At 44.6% G+C, this 19,979-nt stretch overlaps 1 protein-coding gene across 1 annotated transcript in view; it reads right to left on the reverse strand.

Moving 5' to 3' along the window:
* Positions 1-10,275: 10,275 nt before the first annotated feature.
* Positions 10,276-19,979, reverse strand: part of LOC112125359 (26S proteasome non-ATPase regulatory subunit 7) — a 15,075-nt gene continuing 5,371 nt past the window's right edge. The window contains exons 2-7 of the mRNA XM_026663231.1: positions 18,062-18,153; positions 16,530-16,622; positions 14,944-15,041; positions 14,565-14,645; positions 12,876-12,967; positions 10,276-11,916 (exon numbers count right to left, since the gene is read on the reverse strand). Of these exons, the coding sequence (XP_026519016.1) occupies positions 11,478-11,916; positions 12,876-12,967; positions 14,565-14,645; positions 14,944-15,041; positions 16,530-16,622; positions 18,062-18,153 (895 nt within the window). The 3' untranslated portion in view covers positions 10,276-11,477. The remainder of the gene's footprint in view (positions 11,917-12,875; positions 12,968-14,564; positions 14,646-14,943; positions 15,042-16,529; positions 16,623-18,061; positions 18,154-19,979) is intronic.

The raw sequence follows: 19,979 nt of genomic DNA on the forward strand, positions 1-19,979 counted from the left end.
TTGGGGGTTTGCGTGTGACTCTGTGAAGGTGGCAGATCAATACAGTCCTGTGAAGAGAGAGGTTCTGTCCAGGGCTTAAATTCTTACAGAGGATTTCCCAGAGCACCCCCCACCCCCAAGGTGCTATAAAAACTCCAGGGGGGTTGGAAATATTTGCCAGAACTCTGCTCTGCACAGCTCCAGCTGAATTTAACCCTGGTTCTGTCCCCGTCGCTCTGAGCAGCCGGGGCCTGGGGGGGGAATGCTCCCAAGGAGCAGAGCACAGCCCCCTCGGGCATGCAGGATGCAGTGTTAAAGTCATGGAAGTAGGAAGGAAACATCTAAAAAATGCAGCACATGTTTGTGGCCCCAGCATTGGGAATTCAGGCACCAGCAGCAGCTTCTGTCCTCATCACCGTGGGACCCGAGTGCCTTCAGGGACAGCTGGACTCTTCCGGTGCCGTTCTGCGTAGCGCCTCCATTGCGCCTGCACCCACCCCAACTGGTGCTGGGCAGGGGCTTTGTGGAGAAGCGAGGGGGGGGCGAGCACCTCTAGGTGCTGCTATAAATCCTCCACCCCCTGATCCTCGGCTGGCCATGCTCCACTGTGCCCTCCCTGCCCGGAGCCAGTGGGGGCTAGCCTGCAAAGGGAGGCTTGGGTGGAACAGAACTCGGAGCTGGCCTTGCATGTGCCGTTGCTCTGTTCTGGAGGGGCCGTGGTGAAGGGCAGAGGGGGGCTGTCCAGAATGAAGTGAGCATCCAAAGATGGGTGGGTTAGGGAGGCTGCTCTGCCAGGCTTGCTCAGAGAGGGGAGGTGGTTCTGGCATCACCTGTGTGTCGGGGTGAGGAGGTGCCCATCCCAGGGGCTAGAAGGAAAGTTAGACCACACACTGCCGCAGGTGAACAGTGCCCCATTGTGACAGCCTGGGTCATCTGGGCCACGGCAGCGGAAGGGGAGAGTTGGAGCTGCCCCTCAAACGACTAGGGGCAGTTCAATGTCTCTCCCCACCTCCCCCCCCGAGTCCACTAGCTCCTGCTGCTCCCTGGGAGCAAGAGCCGGCACTGATGGGCTGTGTGCTGGAGGGGTGAGGTCCAGCATCTGGGACACTTGATGGAGTCCAGGAATGGTTGGCAGTTCTGAGCTGGTGTTTGGATGGTGCTTGCAGCAGGGTGGGGTGGCTTGTTAGGGGAGAGGAATTTGCAGCTAAGGGAAGGGTGGGAGCGTTGGGGCAATTTCCCTGCTGAGGATCCTTGTGTTCAGCATCTGCGGGCCAGGCCCTTTCTGGGGCTAAAGGGCAGCGCGGTAAATGGACGGAATGGAGAGAAGGGGCCAGCGGCTTTGACACGTTCAGCTTGGAATACAGCCAAGAGCCAAGTTTGCTTAAGGACACAGAGCTGCAGTGTTCATGGGAGAGAAAAGCTTTCAGGTGCCCCAGCAGCAACCAGCCCAATGTCAGCCACAGACACCCCCCTCCATGCTTCCCTTGCTCCATCCTGGACTGTGCCCAGAGGGCTTGGAGCAGGATCTAGACTTTAGTTGCTACCCACATGCCCATTTTTGGTGAGTAAGTGTCCGTATGGGCCATGTGTGCAGCGAATGAGCCTGCACTGCAGCCCTCCTGCCCCGCTGCCCCGCTGGAGGTGAGGCTGATGGCTCCTGAAAGGCTGTAATTGATGGGAAGGTGGTACACGGCGTTCTTTATATTCCAGAGAGATGAGATGGTTTGTTTGCAACTCTACCACCCAGGGGCCTGCGACACAGCCACCAAATGCCCGCCCAGTGACTGCAGTCTGGGCCAGGAGACTCCCAAGGCAGCTGGAAAAATACAGACAGTATAACACAGCCGGGCCTTTGCAGAGCACGAACAGTGACAAGTTCCAATTTCAGACATTCATAGAGTCCAAGGCCAGACTGACCTTCTCTATCAACAGGCCAGAGACCTGCCCCCGAATAACACATAGAGCAAAGGTTTTAGAAAAAGAGCCCACCTTGACTTACAAATTGCCTGGGATGGACCATCCACCACGACCCTTGGTAAATTGTGCTAATGGTAATTACTCTCCTCGTTAAAAATGTACCCCTTATTTCTAGTCTAGCTTCAACTTCCAGCCATTGGATCGTGCTATACCTTTTGCCGCTAGATTGAAGAGCCCATTATTAAATATTTGTTCCCCGTGCAGTTACTTGTGGACTGTAATCAAATCACCCCTTAAGTTTCTCTTTGTTAAGCTAAATAGACTGCTCTTTGAGTCTGTCACTACAAGGCATGTGTTCTAATCCTTTAATCATTCTCATGGATCTTCTCTGAACCCTCTCCAACTTATCAACATCCTTCTTGAATTGTGGGCACCAGAACTGGATACAGGATTCCAGCTGTGGTTACACCAGTGCCAAATACAGAGGTAAAATATCCTCTCTACTTCTCCTTGAGATTCCTGTTTATGCATCCCAGGATCGCATGAGCCCTTTTGGCCACACTGGCAGCTCACGTTCAGTTAATTATCCACCACAACTCCCAAATCATTTTCAGAGTCACGGCTTCCCAGGCTAGAGTCTCCCATCCTGTAAGTGTGGCCTGCATTCTTTGTTCCCAGATGTTTACATTTAGCCATATTAACACATTGTTTGCTTGCGCCCAGTTTACCAAGCAAGCCATATTGCGCTGACTCAATGACTGGTGGTTTCATCATTTACTGTGACCCCAGTTCTTGTGTTATCTGCAGACTTTATCAGGGATGATTTTCTGTTCTCTTCCAGGTCATTGTTAAGAATATTAAATAGCGCAGGGCCAAGAACCAATCCCTGCAGGACCCCACTGGAAACACACCCACTCAATGACAAGTCCCTGTTTACAGTTACATTTTGAGACCTATCAGTTAGCCAGTTTTTATGCCATTGAATGTGTGCCATGGTAATTTTATATTGTTCTGGTTTTTTAATCAAAATGTTTTGTGGTACCCAAACCCCTTGGCTTAAGTCTAAGTATATTATGTCCGTATTAGTAGCTTTAGCAATCAAATTTGTAATCTTGTCAAAAAAATATAAAGTTAGTTTGACAGGATCCATTTTCCATAAAGCCATGGCTTTGCATTAATGACATTACCATTCTTTACTTCTTTATTAATCGAGTCCTGTATCAGCTGCTCCATTATTTTGCCTGGGATCGATGTCAGGCTAACAGGCTTGTAATTACCTAAGTCATCCTGGTTACCCTTTTTAAAAATTGGTACAACAGCAGTTTTCTTCCAGTCTTCTGGAACCTCCCTGGGGTCCAAGACTTATCGAAAACCAACATTAACAGTCCAGTGAGCTCATTGGCCAGTTCTTTTAAAACTCTTGGATGCAAGTTATCTGGACCTGCTGATTTTAAAATGTCTGACTTCAGTAGCTTGTTTAACATCTGCCAGAGAGACTAGCGGAATGGAACAATTGTTATCAACATATGATGAGACCGCATCATCTGTTTTTCCCCCCAAATACAGCCGAACTCCTCTACCTTTACTGCATTATTATTGATAATGCGATCATTTCCATCTAGTAATAGACCAATGCCATTGTCTGGATTCTTTTTGTTCCTAACATATTTCAAAAACTCCTTCTTGTTCTTAACTCTGCTGGTCACTCCTTGTGTCCCTTGGCTTCCCTTATTAATTTTCGACAATTCCTGACTTCTGATTTATATTCATTACTATCAACGTCTCCTTTTTTCCATCGGGTAGATACTTTTAAATTTTTTTTACTGCAGCCTTCACGTCCCCTCTCAACCAGGTCCCTTTTTTTAACCAGCATGGCCTTCCTCAATTGTAGCTTTTTTGGGCATCTAGTAAGGTGTGTTCTTAAATGATTCCCAATTATTATTAACATTTTTCTGATTAAATTCTTCCTTCCAGCTGATTGGGCTCTTAATTGTTTTCAACTTTGTGAAATTGGCCCTATTAAAGCACCAAGTGTATCCCGGTATATTACTGATCTAGACTTTATTCTGCTTGCACATTAGAAATGTGACCAAGTCATAATCATTTGTACCTAAGCTACCATTAACTTTTAGTTCCGTGATCAGTTCCTCTTTATCTGTTAGTACAAGTTTAATAAAAAATTCCCCTGTATTGGCTGAAACTCTTGGAGTTTGGAAATTTTCATCTATCATGTTTAGACATTCCAAGGCTGGTTTAGTACTGGCAGCATGAAACCTGAAGCATCTGTCTTTCAAACTGAATTCTCCCCACTCATGAAGGGTTTTTTGGTACACGTAGATAGGCGTGTAAGGGAGGCGGTTACCCTGTTCCCTCGGGTGACGTGGTGGTCTGCAGCAGACATCAACTAATACCCCAGCTTGTGCTTTATCTGTTAGGACATTAAGCCATAAATATTGAAGATCATTTTCTTCAGAGCGGTCAGTGACTTGGATACAGCGAATGCCATTTTGGACAGAGTGCCCCTCCCCCGCCCCCTCTGACCCCTGACCCTTCCCAAACAGGTTCTCGCCATTGAGTTTAAAATCCCACCAGCGTCTCACCCAGGGAATCATCCCACAAAGGCCCAGTCATAGCAACTGGATTGAACTGATGCCCATAAATGTTGTCCCCTCCCTCTGGCCTCTAGCCTTGGGCTATGGGCAATTCAAGAATTTCTTCTCTCCATGCCCTTTGGTTCCTTGATTCATTTTGTACTTCACATCTTCCCACTTTTTACCCTCCCCTTTTGCTATTAGTTTAACCCCTTCCTGACTCCTCATTGTACACACATGCAGGAAACCCTTTACAGCCAGAGTAAGGAGTGTGGGTGTAGGTGGGGAGGAGAATGAATCAAATTGCCTGCTCTGGAAGATCCATAGCAAAACCTCAGACACAAAGGGAAAATCATGTTGCCTTCAAATGGCTCGGACCAGAGAGGTATGATTATTATGGATGGTTTGGAGATGGTACTAGCTAGTGGCCACAACCAGGGTCCAACTACACTGGGCTGGGTGGGTGCAGCACACAAGGAAATACACTTTAGTATTTCACAGCACTCAGAGGTAAGTAAGGTGCTTCACAGAAAATACATGCCAAGAAGGTCTCTGCCCAGAGGAGCTCACCATCTGTGTGCTGCTGGGTTTGACGAACAGGGAGGGTGTGAAGGGCACTGGCTGCACACTTACCCAGAAGAAGTATTTGCTGCTCTTGCGGTTTCAGGCTCATTGAGGCAGGTGATGCTACAGAAAAGAGCCTGCTGGGAGTGGTTTGAACACGGTGAAGACAGAAGCATGGCCGACAGTCTGAAAGGCCTGTCTAAGTACAGAGATGAGAGAAGGAGATTGAGGTGGATGCGGGGAGGGAACGGACAAATAACGGGAAAGCCCATCTTTAAATCAATGCTGGTACCGTAGCACAGTGTAGTCACAATCCCTTTCTCTGGGGCTGCCTGCTCCCAACTAACTCTTCCCCCTGCAGGGGGCTGGGCTCTTATAGGAACTTCTTCCCCAGCATGCCTGGGGCTGACTCTTTAAATTTGGCACAGCCAGTAAGCTCTAGCCCTTAAACAGCAATTTGGGTCATTACAGCTGCACCTCCCCCCTGACTGGTAAGTGTCCTGAACTCCTTTGTTTTTTTCTGGTTCCTGTGGTGATACATGTCCAGAGGAAAGCCTAACTCTGCTGTGTGGGCAAAGTCTGTATTGATTTGAGTGTGTGAAAGTCAGGCTGGGAGCAGTTGAGGGAAAGGGGGGTTCAGAGGCAGGTGGGGGACGGACAGAGGGAAAGCCAGCCAGGAATGGTCTGGGGAAAGGCTGGGAGCTGGGGAAAGCAGCAGGGATGGTGAGGGGGGGAGAGAGAGTGAGAGCCAGCCAGCAGCAGCTCAGGACTCCATTCCCATGGCAGTGGCTTCTGATGCTGCCTTTCTAGGGGGCTGCCATCGCTGGTATCACAGCCTGCGTAAATGGCTGCTTACGTGCAGCACTTGGGCTCCTAGTAAGCGGCTGTGGCAGCCCACTGGTGGGCACAGGCTATGCCTGTAATGGCGAAAGCCTGTGCCCGCTGGCTCTGTTGCAGGGCTGGGGCCCAGATCTTTCACAGCAAGGAACCCAAGAAGGAGACGTGAGCTTCCATATAAACCCCCTGGAAACGGGGAAGCAGCCGGTGCCTCACTATTATTTCACATCACTCCTGGGATAGCAGCTGAAGGCTTCCCTAAAGCTGGGGCTCCATTGTGCTGGGCGCTGCAGATAGAGGAATGACGCTCCCTGCCCTGAAGCGCTGACGCTAACCGAGAGCTTGCGCTCGAGCTGGGGAGGCAGCTGCCAGCACCTGTGGGTAACCCAAATCTTTTCCTGAAAGTGAGGATGGACAAGTTGTGCCTCAGGCATTGTTGGAAAGCCGATGCTTTAAGTGGGGCAGCGTTTCCATGGAGTTTCTGTGAGCGGTGCTGCCCTGCACCAGCCCGTCTTGCCAAAGCTGGTCGTGCAGCAGGTGCGTGGTGAGACTGAGGTCGCGCTAGGTAGCATGCCATCACTCAGGTGAGCAGCAGAAGATCCAAGGGGGAAAGAAAAACAGAAAGGCCTCAAGCCCCATTGCTACAGGAGGACTCAGGTCTGGAGAACTAGGGTCTGACACGAATTAGTTCAGCCATTCAGACTGGATTTTTTTTTCTCCATTAATGTAGTAATTGGCAGAATCTGCAAACTTGCCTTTCCCCACCCCTTCCCTTGTACAAGAGCTAGAGCGGGTTAGAATAAGGCACAACCACTCTGCACTAACGCTGCCTATCCTGGCCCAATCTATTGTCATGCTAAGAATGAGTCAAAAAATCCAGGCCAGGGCTTGGTGACTTGATTGAGTTCCACTTCAGACTCTCCGCCACCCCTCCAGCGACGGGAAGGCAGTGGCAGTTGGCAAGAAAACGAACTGGAATTCATGTCACTTTTCATCGCTGCCCTAGCACAAGGCATGACAACTCACTACTAGTGAGTAAGTGATAAGTCCAACTGTGGTCTGGCAATTAACTCGCCTGCTAAAAGCCTCTGCTGGATGTTGTTAGCAGTTGACTGTGCCCCTAGCCAAACCCCCTTGGAATGCACTGAGTCCAATCAGGAAAAGAAAAGATTTTCTGAAGTATTTCCTCTATAATTATAGGGCCTGGAGTCAGAGGCTGAGGGTTTAGTCAAGGCTGGCACTAGACTGAAGAAAACAGCAGAGCTGGGATCCTGCAGCTGTGGGAAGCAGGAAGTAAGAGCCTGACTCCAACGTTGGGCAAAGTCAGTGCTCCAGCTCAGGGAAGGCTTTTTTTTTCTCTCTAAAAAAGTTAAGCCCAGAGCCACAAAGATATTTAGCCTCCCAACACCCACTGATTTCAATAGCTGTTAGGAGCCTAAATACCTTCGTGGAGTTGGGCCTTAATTTTTAAGCCAGTTGCCTCTCACACCTCTCCCTTGTTTCCACTGGAGGGATGGCACAGGCAGGTGGTTGAGTCACTGGCAGCAGGATGGCGTTCTTTTAATAACAAGCACCGTAGCCAGTAATACTAAAAGCAAAGGACCTTTTATAGGAGGTTCTGTACAACATGCACCCTTCACTGGTTGATTTAAAGATGAGCTGAGGGGCCTTCCTCTGTTCACTGTTGAACTGCAGTACGTTTAGAGCAGATAGGATGTAATGTCCCTGTGTAGGAGCCAGCTTGCAGCCCAATGCCATGGTAGTGGGAGAAAAGCCTAACTTTTTTAGACCCCCTGGTTGAAGTTTGTGTCCCTTTGCTGCATTGCAGAAACTCAGTAGCTGTTGGTTTAGTTTCAGGAACCGGTTGATGGGATTTATCGGAATGGTTCCTAGCTAAACACCTCTCCCTGTGCCCCTCTGCTAGGATGGGTATGGGGAGCAATTCTTAGTAGGGTTTTTTTTTTATTATTAAATGCTGCTGTTCTAGTTTCAGGGAGTTCAATATTTCCCCTGGTTACTCAGTAAAAGCTGTAACACAGGACACCTTATTTTATGCATGGTCTCTGGCCTATACAGAGCTGGCAAGCTAATGAATATTCCTGTTGTTTAGTGGCAGGACAGTAACCTCTTGCAGTGAGCTGTGGTTTCCCTAGCTCTCTCAATGAAATAAATATTTTAGGCCTCAGCTGTAATGCAAAATGCTCATAATGTAATGTTACGAATGCAGCTTCAGAACTCATCTGGCAAAAGGGTGAGGCTCTGCTCTGTCATCTGAGGCTGGCAGATGGTTCAATGGGGAAGAGGGATTCTAGCTAGTTTGGAACCGCCTCCTCCCCAGCGCATTCTAGAAAATCCAGTGCTTTTTTAGAAGTCCCCTTGGCAAAGAGCTGGGGCTGCTGGCTCTCACTGCGATCACATCAGCCAGGCACCTGAGAGGTAAGAGGCCAGTAGTGGGATTTTTGTACCTTTTTGCATGTATTTCTTTGCCCCACAATCCGTTTTGTCTGGGGCCTGCAAACTGAGTTTTAGACTATTCTATTAGCAAAAGCAAAGGGATTTTTAAAGGCTTAACATTTGTTTTGAAAAAAATTTATGAAGCATTATGAATCTCTGACCTTGCAAACAGCTGTAAGGGCAAAAAATAGCCACGTCACAACTATGGTTGCTGGACACACCTGCTTTATTTAGGTAGGATACTTCCTTGCACTGCTGGAGCTTTCCCTCCATTTAATGTGGTCAGGAAACAGTGCAAACACTGTCATCTAGTGGTAGAGAACCACCAGCCCTTGAGCCTTGGCAACCCCAGAATGATTTTAAACACACCGAGCTGGAAGTATTACTTATTCTAGACACAGAGGGGAGGAAAAGCTATGGCCAGACCTGGATCAGGTGTCAGCCGGGGTTCAGTGCTCAGGTTTAAATCCAAACCAAGACTAGAATGCAGGGGTACTGAACCATCATGAGATTTCAACCAAAAGTTGCAGAATTCTCATATCAGTGGTTCTCATGAAATTACCTCCATCCTTTCACCAATCAGCAAAGAGATGCATGCTCCACAAACACTAATTTTCATGGTGTTCTTCACGTGAGGTGTGTTCACAAGAGCAAGACCCACTAACTCACCGAGAATGGGCCACAACCTTCTGATGATGGTTTGCAGCCCCTGCTTGCTTCGGGCAGGCTTAAGTGGTGAAAGATTCCCTACCTCAACCACCCACCTCCCTTCCCTTCTTACAAAGCAAGTGGTAAAAGTATCTTAAGTTATTGCCAAGTGGAGTTTTGTTTTTTTCAGTCAGAGAAAGTCCAGCTCAATTTCTTACTCCTTCACAGTGAAGGGTGGGCGTGGGAGGGAAAACCCGTTACCAAGAAAGGCTGGGGCCCTGGTTGGGGCAATAGCCAGGCATGCCGAAGGCCTGGATTCACTTCCCTGCTCTACCCACTCCCCCTGTGACATGGCCAAGTTCCCATCTCTACAGTGGGGATAAGAGCCCTGCTCTGCCTCCCAGGGCTGGCTTAATAACTGTGGGGTGTTAGGGCACTATGGTAATGGGGCCAGATACACACCTAAGGAGATTCAACTTGAGCTGGTTCACCACACAGACCTGTGCTGCTGCATAAAAGTAAACTGACTGAAAATTGTTTGAGCATTTATTGCCTCCAAATGGTGTAAAACTACCATGGTAACAAACCAGTTTAATTTCTCATGGAAAGGGAAAATATTCTATTACATAACAGCAAGTGACTCAGAGTCAGGGTCAGTTCAAAGTCTTGATACTGACTTTGGCACTGAGCTACCACGGTGATGGATGTTACATCTACAATGGGCCTGGGAAACATGCTTGTTTTTACATGGCAGCAGCTGAAATCAGTGAGTTCTGCCTGCCGAGAGTAGGGCATCAACAGGGTTATGATCTTACCAAGGCTCTAAGGCAGCATTTTCCATCTTGGCGTCATTTGAAATAGGCCATTCAAGGATCTTCTGGGACCAGGACTGGCAGTTTGAGGTCTCCCACCTTCAACAGTTACCCTGAATGAACTTCAACTATTTAATAGAGTCCTGTTCCCTGCTTCACTTTAACATGGTCCTGCAGCAACATGACCCATGACTGAGGAGAGCTAAATGCAGCAATTGTAATGACACTACGTGGAAGTTTGAACACGACCAGCTCTCTTAGAGGAAATGGGGATGCTGTCTGACAGGCCACCAGGGCAAAGGTTTCCTAGGCTCACTATCAGTCAAGGGAAAGATAGTGTAGTTGGCCAACACGCCCTTCCATTCACCCAGATTCAAAGTAGTGCTTCTAGAGGCGCCTTTATTATTTCCAAGAGTCCACACACGTCATTTACAGGAATGTAAGACAATCACCCTCTCATCTAGACATGCAACGCCTGGAGCATATAGATCCATGCAAGGAATGCTCCTGCTTGAGCTCAGCCAATGCCCTCATCTTTAATGTGGAGTCCTGTAACCCCTGGCTGCACTGCCACAAAAGGGTTTGGAGCTGCATAAGACCAACATGCTGGCTGCCCCTCCTCCTCTCACTGAGCAAGGTAGGGTAGCAAGGAGCCACCAGCCCCTCTTAAGGAAGTGACTAACATGGGCGAGCTCCCAAAATTCACAGTTAACTTGCCCGTGTCTTGTAGACTCCATGCCAAGATGGAATTTGTACTGTCATAGCCTTTAGCGCCCTTGATTAGGTGGGGGCTCTTGTCCTGGGCACGACAGATGGAGTAACTGGCCCAAAGAGCTTTGTGCTAGTTGGCAGTACGGCAACAACTGCTCTAGAGCAATTTTGCTCATCTCAGCACGAAGGGCACAAACCCATCTTATCCTCATAGGCTACATTCTGTGCTCTCAGCCTGGTCAGCGTCTTTCCTCCTGAAACGAGATTCTTGTATCCTACATTCCTCACTCCAGCACTAATAAAATCTGCTCCCATTTGGCTTTTGGGATTAAAAATGACCAGAAGTCAGAGTTACAAACCAAACCATTTAATCTTCTCTTGGAAATAAAACAGTATAGGAGCCCAACCTCAAGATCTCCTGGGCAACAGGCTGGGCAGGTAAATTCATCCTCTGTGCAGGGCCTTCAAGCACAGATTAGGAGTGACAGCAGAATGCAAGATGGCAAGGAGCAGCAGGGTCATGCGTACAGTTTAGCAGTTTTACATACTACATGGTAGTAACCCCAAATAGCCCGTAGACCTAAATCATGAGGGAAGGAGACAGACAAGCATCTTGGGACACAAGATTTTACTGGCAGCAGATGACAAACGCTGCACTTTACCTTTGCTTGTTCCTTCCTCCCTTCACAGCGCTGAGGACTGAAATGACAGGGGCTTTCCTTCCCAGGAGTAAGGCTGCCTGTTCCTTATTAGAACTGCCAGTTTGTGTGGACTGAATTCCCTCGTCCCGTGTTTCCAGCTATCTGCCTGTAGGATGTAAGAGCAGAGGCAGCTGATCTGAGAGTGCCTCCCAAGACAGGCAAGAACAGAGAACTCTGCTCACTTTAACAAGTGAAAAGAACCTTCTAGCAGCAGAGTGATTTAGTTTACAAGATTTTAATTTACAAATAAAAAACTACACTTTTCATTTTTTCTCTTTTTTCTCCTCTTTCTTGCCATCACTCTTCTCTTTGTCTTTCTCCTTCTCATCTTTCCTCTCCTTTTTGCTTTCCTCCTTTTCCTGACCTTCCTTCTTCTCTGCATCTCTGTTGGCAATCTTGTTGTTGATGAGGTTGTGCAGGGCAACCACAGACCGGATAAGAGAAGCCAAGTAGACCACCACCATCTGGTCATTGGTCTTCAGGTAAAAGGCCTTGACAAACTCCTGCAGGTTGACATCTGGCAGCAGGTTGAAGACATCCTGAAGCTGGTAAATGATCTGGTGATTGATGGGTAGTTTGCCCATGGCCACTTTCTCTAGGTAGCTCCTGATATCCAGAAGCTTGGAGTTCAGTCCCTTCAAACCATGGACCTGGTTTGTGATGCGCTGGGACAGAGTGCCCACTGTTGTGTCTTTAATATCTCTGAAACACCCAAAATAGGAAGGAGAAGCCTTAATGTTACTTTACATACATTAATTTATTTTTGAGCTAGAAAGATCTATAGAAGGCTGCTTTGAAGGGTAGATAAAGTAAAATTTTACAAAACACTTCACAGCAAAGATTCAGAAAAAACTAATTTACATTGGGTGCATTAGAAACACCTAACATAGATTTGATAAGTCACCATATGCTCTCTATAGACTGAATATTTTTTAGGAAAACTAGTTTGATGGTTAGGAGATAACAAGGGGACTCCTGGGTTGTATGAGAGGCTGTGTCACTAACTCACTTTGGGGACTTGGGCAAGCCACACCTCTCCAGATTACACAGCTGTAAAATAGGTATAATTGTTTAACATCACAGGGGCCTTGTGGGACTTAACATTTCACTGAAGGCTTGGAGATTGCTTTACAAATATAAAGAGTGAAGGCAAACCAAAGCAAAATCTCCCTCTGTGACCATTTGTAAACAATGCCTTTCTGCTCTGAGTCTTGATAAATGAAAGGTCTGCGTAGTCTGCCCCCAGATAATTTTGCTCTCCTTTCTGATAGGCGGCTTTGCTGTCACAGGAGCAATATGAACATCAGTATTAAATGGAAGCCTTTCTGAACTATGAAGTGTGACTCTACATTGTTCTGAAGTATCTCAAGCTATTTGCTGGAGTTCAAGGAGCAAGGTGAAACTGACGTTTTATTTTTTTTTTTTTCAAAAAACAGTCAGTCAAACATTTCACTAGAAATGAGTTCAGCAGATTCTGTATTAAGCAGTATTGCTGAATTAACCTGTTTAGATTAAATTAAGTGTTTAAGTAGCATGTAACAAGGTCCTTCTTTCTTGTATCGTATCCCTGGGCAAGCAGCTGGTGCCAGGAGTAGTTAGAGGGATAAAATGAGCTGCCATCCAACCACTGATAAGGTTTTTCATTAAAATAAAGCTTTTACCGTAGCAAGTGTTCAACACCAACTTCCTCTGCTTCCTCAGCTCCAATTTCACTGGTCACATGTTCAAAAGTCTTGGAGGTTGGAGTTCCATCCTTTGTTGGGGTACAAGAATGGGATGGTGACAAGGTTAGAAATAGAGAGCAGATGATTACAGGTGTGACAGCATAACCTCAAGTGACCGGGTTTTGGGTACTGTGCATGTGAACAGTAGAACTACTCCAATGAAACTTCAAAGCAAAGAAGGTTTATTGGAAGCTGGATTTGTTACAAGCCAAAATGCACTGTACATTTTATCCAGAGCTACATCTGGCCTGCTTCGATGAATAGGTGGAACATGCATGATAAGAATAGGATCAGAAACAGCCAGTGAGGAAAACCTATCAAGATGGGATAGGAGAGCCCCACACAGTCCACAGATATGGTGAAAACTAGTTCATAACAGAATCCCCAAAGTGAGTTAATTAAGTATATGGGGTTTTAAAAAGGGAGACTAAGAAATTGATATTCTTTAAATTAATCTAGAAAACTGGCTAGACATGCCACTGGAAGTCAGACAGGAAGGAGGTCATCAACAAAGCAATAACTATAATGATAAAATAAGGTACTTTAACGTGCTGCCTAATTTCTAGTGCACACCAGTTAAACTGAGGCAGATGTCACTAACCCACAGAAATGCTAGAGACAGCTGAGGTGATGGTAACAACACATCATTCTGTACATTAACGCTCCTCCCACCACTTCATTTGTAGCATTATTCTTGGTGAGGCTCAATAGTTTCCAGGTAGTTAATTTGCAGGGCTATGTGCTGGAGAGTGCGTGTGTGTGCGCGTGCGTGTGTGTGTGTGTGTGCGCGTGCGTGTGTGCGACCGAGTGCCATGGTGACTATTTTATTTGAAGATGGGACCTAGTTACCTTTGAGACTTGTATTAGTTTTGGTTGTACCATGCTCCAGGCCCAGTGGGGACCAACAGCTGTAAGAACAAGAGTTCACAATACCAGAAAAAATTTAAGACTGGAGAACCTGGGAACAGCTGTCTCTCTCCACCATGGGTCTCAAACAGATAATGACAAGACCAGTTTTTGGTTTTTTTTTAAATATTTCTGGATTCTGATTTTAAAACCACCAAAATTAAATCTGGACAAAAAGTCACCACTGATTCTAGATGAGTGATTAACAAAGATAGTAAAGTCAACCTTGTGTAGTTAAGACTAAGCTGGTGAAGATGCGGGGTGTGATTACTCAAATGATTGTTGCAACAAGCTGACGTGTATCAGTTGCATCATAAATGCATACTCCATCCTGCTGCTTTTTTCATGGGGGTGGACAAACGGCAAAGGAGCAGCTAGCTGAAGTTGCAAGAACCTGCAGAGCTCCTTGGTTCAAGCAGCGAGAAACTGCTTTTCAGGAGTGTTGGAGGACGGATAATTTTGGTTCAATACGCTGAAATGTACAGTGGGGGTTCAAACACTGATTTAGCAGGTTTAAACTGAAAGGCAAAAACCCCCTAGTTAGCAGACGCAATGTTATCTATTGAACTGGAAAATCCAAACTGATGTAGTGGAAAGGGTACCCTAAAGGACAAGGCAAGATGGTTTAACGTATCGATTTCTTAAAGCACCTCGTTCCCTTTTGCAGGAAATCCCACACTAGACTGAAAATGACAAACACTGAAATGTTCAAACACTCACATCATGAACTTCTTCAACTGAAATATAGGCTTCTGTTGGCAGTCCCAGGTCCTTTGGCTTTACATCAATAATTACCAGTACCTGGTAGAGAAACACATATTAGACAAAACCTACTCAAGAACTAGAAGAAACAGGTTGTGGCCAACTGCTAATTCTCTAGCAATGACAAGTTTGTTTTTCAATCAGAGGTTTCTAACTGCAAGCAGAGAAAAAATGTCTGCCACTGTTTCAAGGAAGACTGATCAGCGTGCTCTATTCACTTTATATCTACCATGCTATATCTTACTACATTTCATGTCACTACTGCAAATTGCAGATGGAGCTGGAAGGGACTGCGGGTTCCCAGAAGCTCCATAAACAGTTTAAGTGCATTACTTACAGAATTAGGACAGTATCTTTTCATTAGTTCATTGATGGCAATGTCATTCTTGTGTAGTTTGGGGCCTGTGTGGTACCATCCAACAATTCTTTCCCTAGCTGGGAAAAGCAAAAACAATTAGAATAGTCAGAATCTGAGGGTAATGACAAGAAAATATTTCATATAGGGGCATATAAGTGCTCAAATCCAGGTACTGCCTGACCCTGGGTTGTGCCCAAACTTCCCAAAGGACATCAAGTAGAACTCCCACTTCTGCTTTATAGACACCAGTAAAGACCTAAACGCTTTGAGAAATTAAATTGTTGCTGCACTTTGCACTCCTTTGCCTCAGATTCTGAGCTGGTGGAAGGCAGTTTAGGAATGGAAAATGGAGTAGGTGATGGCTGAGGGCATATGAAGGTTGGGAGCTGAACAACACATTTAGATTAAAAATTTACTGGCAAATCTGGAAAACAGGGCTTTACAGGAAGGTATTTGCTAAATTGGTTTTTGTGCCTAGACACTTCAACAATGGGTGCATGAGATAGATTAAATGCAGCATTATATTATTGGACAGCACAGGCAAGCCATTTGTGCATCACCCCAGACAACCCAAACTACCTTAGCAATAGTCAGTCAGGAGGAGCTTCAACAAATAAGATGGCTCTTTCGTCATTAAACTTAGGCTTTTGAAGACCCTTCACAGAAAACAACTTTAAATCACCAAACAATGCAGAGATAACATCAGCAACAGGCTGCAGTGGACTTCAGCATCCTTACGATACACAGGCAAAGCAACCATCCTCAAGGCAGTGAGGTTCCAAATTTTTTTTTTTTTTTTTTTATTAGCATCAATGCTTTGATTTGCAGACAGGAAGCCAAAGATGTTCAAAGCACAGGTGTAGTGTCCCATGCTGCTCCACTTCCTTAAACAGGTGAACAATCAGATTCTGCTCTAGTCAAAGCTTCTGAGTGGTCTCAAAGGGTAGTACCCCAGGTAGAGCACAGTACAATAATCTATCTTAGAAGTGACTAAGGCGTGGATCCTGTCTCTCAAATATTTTACACCCCTTATCAGCTATGAATGATCCCCGAGTCAGAGCTGGTTTATGCAACATGGCACTTTCGAGCGCACAGACTGTGGGGATCTCTCAGAGACAAAAGGGGGCCAATGAGCTCGATATCCTGCTGCACAAAAATTCAAAGATAATAAGCTGCAAGATCTGCACTAGACTTGAGACTCAAATACTTAAAGAATCATAAGAATATCAGCAGTCTAAATAAGAGTTTTTCTAAGGGCTGGGAATGTTCACAGGGGAATTACTGTAGTGTCTCCAGATTCAGCCCCCATAATCTTATAAAGAAAAGTGAGACCTTTATAAGCAAAACAGAAAGGTTAATCAGTTCACCTGGGTTTGTAATTCAGATGTCTGCACTCATATGAGGGAAAGGAGATTCTGGCGGAAGGGGTTACAGTATCAGGGTTTGAATTTCTTATAGCTATTCAATCCCCAAGATCGTCACCTCAGTTCTTGGAAGTACAGCGCTACCAGGAGACTTAGAGAGAGTTTCTAGGCAAATATCAACTGCTCACAATGTGCACTTACCATTGACTTTTTTAAACATTCCATACATGTTCTCCAGATAATCATGGTCTAGAAACCACACAGAGTCATCTTTATCATCCTCATCGAAAGGGACTGGGAACAAAACAGTTAGTTCAATATTTAGTAGTTCAAGTTTCATCCAGCCTGAAAACGTTCACAGAAAAATCAGATTTTTTTTCCAGCAAGTTCTTGGCTACAAATGAAAAAAAAGTAATTTTGCTCAATTTTGATTCAGTACAACTGTTCTGCTATACTGAGCTGCAGATCTGTTGTAAAACTCAACAGGAAAACAGCAACATTAGCTGATTTTTTCAGTGGTTTTCTGATAATTACTGAATTAGTTTTAGAATTAAGCAAGGAAAACCAAAGCAATTGAATTATTCTGGGCAAATGACATCTACGAAGTGTTCAAGAACACGCCAGGAACATTCTAGTGTATGAACAATTTACACAAAATTGGTGTGTAAGGACTTCTGATAAAGAAAATGTGGGTCCGAATAGGTCACTAGAGCCTGTTGGGTCAACAGAGGTGAAAAGCTACTTTGTGGTATAAGACACATTCCATTAGTGCATTAAGACAAATAACTACAATTCTACGAAGTCTGTTTAAAAATAAGTGCATATGCCATTTTCTTGAGTAAAGAACTAGTTTGTTTTGTTAGTTCACATTATGGATAACAGGCTACAAGTTTAGTTCTGAGCAACAGGGCTTTAATTTATAGGAATACAAAAAAATCTCCAATTATAAAGTTCTATTTTTGGCAGCCCTGCAGTTTAAGTGACCAAACTGTTACTCCATCTTCACAACTCTGCAAAAATAACCCAGGATTAGGCTACACTTTTGTTCCCAGATTTTCACACAGGAGCCAACAAGGATGATTCTGCTTTATCAATAAATACCCCCTTCGGAAAGCAGATGAATAAGAGAAGATAAGAGAGGTAAATAAGAAAAAGGTCAGAAAAGACCATACAGGTCCTGATTTTACCACTGTACAAAACCAGGATTCAAACTCAAGAGGTAATGATTTTAATACAAGTGAAAATATACTTTTTAAGCAATATCTGTGCAATTCTCATGGGCTATTCTTAAAGAAAAAAGGTACTTTTCAAATAAACCATTAGATCTTCATGTGAACAAGTAACATCTACAATGATATTAGCTAGGTAACTCAAACCATGAGTCTTCAAAGCCCAAGATCATAAAATGATCACAATCCAGGATCAGGAAGAAATCTTCCACCTCCGAGAGTATACCGAACAATTATTGCTTTAGGAGTTTTACAGCTGCCTCTGAGCATTCACCATTGGATACTGCTGCAGACAAGATGTAGAGCAGGAGGAGACTGATGGGATCGAGTTCTTTTGTAAGCAGATAACCAGCATTTTTCCATGAAAATGTCAACACCATAGCTTCATGAATTTATAAATGGGAAGAAGAGTTTAATGTGCCACGATGGTGCAAGACAACATTTGGCAGTTTTCCTGCTAGCTAACTTAATAGGTGGTAAACAGAATAGGACACCCAAACTCACCTGCAAAACTGTTGGATACGTCTAATATTTTCTTCTGCCAAGAGCCCAGCAACACTCCAACAACTCGCTTCTGATTACCAACTTTTCCTATTCTAAATGGAAAAGACTGTCACAGTTTGTATTAAGAAATGCAACATATTTGATACTGGAAATAAAACACCAATAGTACAAATAAATCAGTTGTGTCATCTGAGTTTAAGTTAGAAGATAAACAGCATGTGGTTCTTGGGGATGTAGGTGGGAGACGAACAGGGTAATATGTTCCTTGTCATTACTTAGTTAATTTATACCTAAAGAAGTTGTTACAGTGCACTCTAAATCCAGGCACTACACTTGTAATTTATCCTCTGATGTGAAAAATGCACTGGATGTTTCCATGCAGCTAATGGATGCCACTATAACGGAGATTACTGTGTCATAAAATAGAGGGCTACTACTGCATTTGTTCTGTAAATCAAGCTGTAAAAAGTACAGTAAACTTTCAACTTTGTTCACTGTCATCCCTAATTTACTTTTACAATAGTAGGTTTTTCTCTGCTATTGTACGCTGCCTTGAAGGAAAAGATTTTTTTACATTAAGAGTGCTTGTCAGTTGGTGCAATTAAGTTAATTTTAGGCACACTGAGCACAAATTGCACAAGATGTTTAGAGGAATATAATTTATTCTCTGCTGAGTGAATTGTAGCTTTAAGGGTAAAATCTGTTTAAACCAGACAAATGAAAAATGCCATGTTTCAATATGCAGAGAATATACACACTACATTTAAAACCAAAGTCAGTTATGCCTAAAATGGTATTTATAACTTGTTAACCAATTTCACTGTATTCAAATGTTACTTTAACTTTGGTTCAGTTGTTCTTGAATAAGGGAAAAACAAATAAACCTATTTGGGAATATCATGTCCTTTAATGCAAGCATAAACTATCATCTTTGTAATTTACTAAATCACAATTGATACCCCATGACAAATCAGAACTCTCAATACATCATATTGGTACAGTTCAAACTCCTTATATCACAAAATTATAAGAAGTCATCACTCGTAAACTGTTGCTTTTGCAGTCCATTCATGCAGCTTTAGGACACCGTAGTTGCATTTTATTGACACAAGGTAATTCCACTTGCTAATTTTTTTTTTTATGGTATACAGTACCACACACATGCATGGTCTCTGTCCTAAAGAGCCTATGTTTTAAGATAAACATTAGCGCCAAGATTTTCAGAACTGTACATATAAAAATGCATATTCATCTGATTGCATAATTTGGAAGCATAAATTAGCATAACTGCACGAACACTCTGGAAATTGTGCAGTCAGATGATTTAGTTAATTATCTATTTATGCTCACAATTGCAGCAACAGGCCATGCCCCCAAATCTGAATAGCTGGTGCTGACTTTCACATTTATGAAGTTATCTAGGGTATGTCTACACAGCGCAGTCGTCACCAAAACTTTTGTCTTTCGCGGGTACTTAAAAAAGCGCTCCCGCGAAAGACAAAAGTTTTGCCGACAGAAATGGCAGTGTGAATGCAGCTTTGTCGGCAGGAGCTCTCTCCTGCAGACAAAGCTTATGCCACTCGTGGGGCTGGAAGTATTTTGTCAGCAAAAGTGCTGACAAAATACCACAAAAGAGCGTTCGCACTCGCTGACTTGTAGTGACAAGGCTGTGTCGACACAGCCTTGTTGCTAAAAAGCTCCATAGTGTAGACAAGCCCCTTCTACCTTTCTGACACACACAGCCAGAATGTCAGACTATTGAAGAAAAATCTTCAAGTTTTCTGAGGGCTGGTCCACACTACCCGCCTGATTCGGCGGGTAGAGATTGATCTTCTGGGATCGATTTATCGCGTCTCATCTGGACGCGATAAATCGATCCCAGAAGCGCTCCCCCGTCGACTGCGGAACTCCTGCTCGC

Source organism: Terrapene carolina, unplaced genomic scaffold, assembly GCF_002925995.2.
Source record: "Terrapene carolina triunguis isolate 2854851 unplaced genomic scaffold, T_m_triunguis-2.0 Scaffold32922, whole genome shotgun sequence".
Taxonomy (NCBI): Eukaryota; Metazoa; Chordata; order Testudines; family Emydidae; genus Terrapene; species Terrapene triunguis.